General features: G+C 49.9%; 2 protein-coding genes across 2 annotated transcripts; both read left to right on the forward strand.

Annotated features, from left to right (window-relative positions):
* Nucleotides 1–298: 298 nt before the first annotated feature.
* M437DRAFT_61320 (CenpB-DNA-bind-domain-containing protein) lies at nt 299–565 on the forward strand (the record flags this gene model as incomplete). Its single annotated transcript, XM_041023915.1, has 1 exon — nt 299–565. A coding segment is annotated over one exon (267 nt), but the record flags the coding sequence as incomplete, so codon positions are not given.
* A 1382-nt stretch (nt 566–1947) lies between these two features.
* Nucleotides 1948–2553, forward strand: M437DRAFT_70742 (uncharacterized protein; the record flags this gene model as incomplete). Its single annotated transcript, XM_041025560.1, has 1 exon — nt 1948–2553. A coding segment is annotated over one exon (606 nt), but the record flags the coding sequence as incomplete, so codon positions are not given.
* Between the last annotated feature and the right edge of the window lie 16 nt (nt 2554–2569).

The raw sequence follows: 2569 nt of genomic DNA on the forward strand, positions 1-2569 counted from the left end.
TTATCGCTATTTCTCACCTTCTCGACATACCGCTGTTCCCAGAGCCAATTATCGCTATATCGAACACGCCATGGAGCCTCGCCGGCGACGCGCGATTACCACTGAGCAGCGTAGAGCTCTTCGTCGCTGTGCGCAGCAGCACCGCGCACTCAATCAGCTACAGCTAGCTAGCTGGTTCGAACAGTAATTTGGCCATCGACCGTCTCAAGGAACCATCTCTGAGAGCCTCTTAGCGCGCTTCAGCGATCTTGACAAGGAGCAGAACAGCGAGGGCTCCTCTTAGAAGAGGCTTCGCACGCAGCACTGGCTAGAGCTTGAGGCATGCCTCTACGAGTGGCAGCTTCAGATTGAAACTCAAGTACCAATATCGAACGAGCTTCTTAAAGCTGCTGCGCTTCGCTTCTGGCATCGACTACCGATCTATCGCGACATGGAGGTACCTCAATTTAGTACTGGCTGGCTCGATAAATTCAAGAAGAGGCATGGCATTACAGAGAGAATTCGACATGGCGAAGCCTCGTTAATTGACGAGACTTTAATTGCTGAGCAGCTAGTCGCTATATAGGCAATAGCCTCTCAATTCCACCCTTCCAGCACATACAATTGCGATGAACCCGGCCTCTTTTGGAAGATTACTCCTAACAGAGGCCAAGCTACACAAGTTATCGCTGATACAAAGCTTGAAAAGGCCCGAATTACTGTCTACTTCTGCTGCAATGTAGATGGTAGCTATAAGCTCCCCCTCTACTTTATTGGTAAGCACAAGAAGCCTCGAGCTTTTGGTGCTGCTAATGTTAATATCAATTCGCTTAGCTGCTACTAGCGGCATAATGGCAAAGCATGGATGAAGAGTAATATTATGATTGAGTGGCTCCACTGGTTTGATCAGCAAGTCAGTGGCCGGAAGGTCCTTCTACTAATGGACAACTTTTTAGCTCATACAGCTGCTGTAGAAGCTATCAGATTGATGCCTCTACAAGATACAGCCATTTGCTGGCTTCTACTAAATGCTACATCAAAGTATCAGCCACTAGATCAAGGTATTATCCGTGCTTGGAAAGCTCACTACCGCAAGCGCTAGCTATTGTATATGGTTGATCAATTTGGAGCTAGTAAAAATCCTCTCAAAACAACCAATATACTAAAAGCTATTCGCTAGTCAATACAAGCATGGCAGACTATTTCAGAAGCTACTATCACTAACTGCTAGTACCACTCAACGCTTATTCTAAGTCCTTCTACACAGCAGGATAGTGTAGAAACCAAAGAAGTGATCACTGAAGTTGGTAGCCTTATAAACCAGCTTCAGCAGCAGCAGCGAATTCAGTCAGCCATATCAATTGAAAGCTTTCTCGATCCAGCTAAGGAAGCTATTCAGAGCCTTGCAGTAACCGATCGAATAGAGGAAGAGATAGCTGCTTAATTTGATTCACAAGAAGACCACGAGTCAGAGGAGGAGCTCGAAGAGCTACCACCTGTACCAATCCGATCAGCTATCGAAGCCTTGCAGCTACTACGACTGTACGAAGAGCAGCAGAGCGAGGCTTCCGTGCCGGTTATCGAGCAGCTGAGCAAGCACGAGGTAGTGCTACAAGATCGACGGAATAGAAGCCTTCGTCAAGCGCAAATAACTAGCTACTTCGTATAGCGTATACAATGCCAAGAGTCTTCGATTGAACGATAATCACGATATAACGATACCGAAGTGGTGGATAGAAACAATCGCTATAACGAGAAGGGACTGTAGGTACTCATATGACAAAGAACGCTTGGACTCTCTGCCAAGACGAGCTGAGATGGCTCGGCACCTCTCGTGTCTGCTCCTCGATTTTTAGCGCCAAGATCAGCCACGTCGCCTAGGCAACGAGCATGTGACAAATGAGTCTTGGGCGTCACCCACTGACATAGTCAATGAACCACCCCTCCACGGACAAGCCAACATGAAGCATGTTCGACCCTGCTAGCATACAGCGCTGGATTGAAGAATCTCAACTGACCTGCGACGGCGACCCGCTGAAGCCCAGGAGCTTGGGCAAAGCACAAAAACGACCATACCCAACACCCGAGCCAGAGTCATCCATCCTTCCCAAGCGTCGGCGTGGGGCCTGTAGAGAATCAGTATCAAGACCGGAATTTAGCAACAACGTAGGAATCTCGCACAACATGACGGCGAGCGATGGCGAATTGACCGGCCCTGATGCCGAAGCGACCCCTCGCGCAGCGCTGCCCGGCCGGCCGTCGCAATCAGCTCCTTCAGCGCAGCGCCCTGACTTTGGCGGCGCGCCGGAGACGTTAGCATCAGGCTCGCCACGGTCTTCGGCCGCGTCGTCATCGTCCATGTCTCTTATATCTTCGGGCTCCAAGCGATCACGAAGATCAGCACCAGCCAGTCCGTCGAAGCGAGCAATGCTACGGACCATTCCAAGCTCCATCGACTTCCGCGCCTTCAGGGACTCAGATATCGACAAGGATGCTCCGCTGGGGTTCAAGAGCCTAGTCGACCAGATTCTTGACTTCGCTGAAGGACTGGACACAGTTCCAGCGCAGCTTAAAGTGAGTTTCGAATTGG

The sequence above is a fragment of the Aureobasidium melanogenum genome (assembly GCF_000721775.1).
Source record: "Aureobasidium melanogenum CBS 110374 unplaced genomic scaffold scaffold_82, whole genome shotgun sequence".
NCBI classification, from domain to species: domain Eukaryota; kingdom Fungi; phylum Ascomycota; class Dothideomycetes; order Dothideales; family Saccotheciaceae; genus Aureobasidium; species Aureobasidium melanogenum.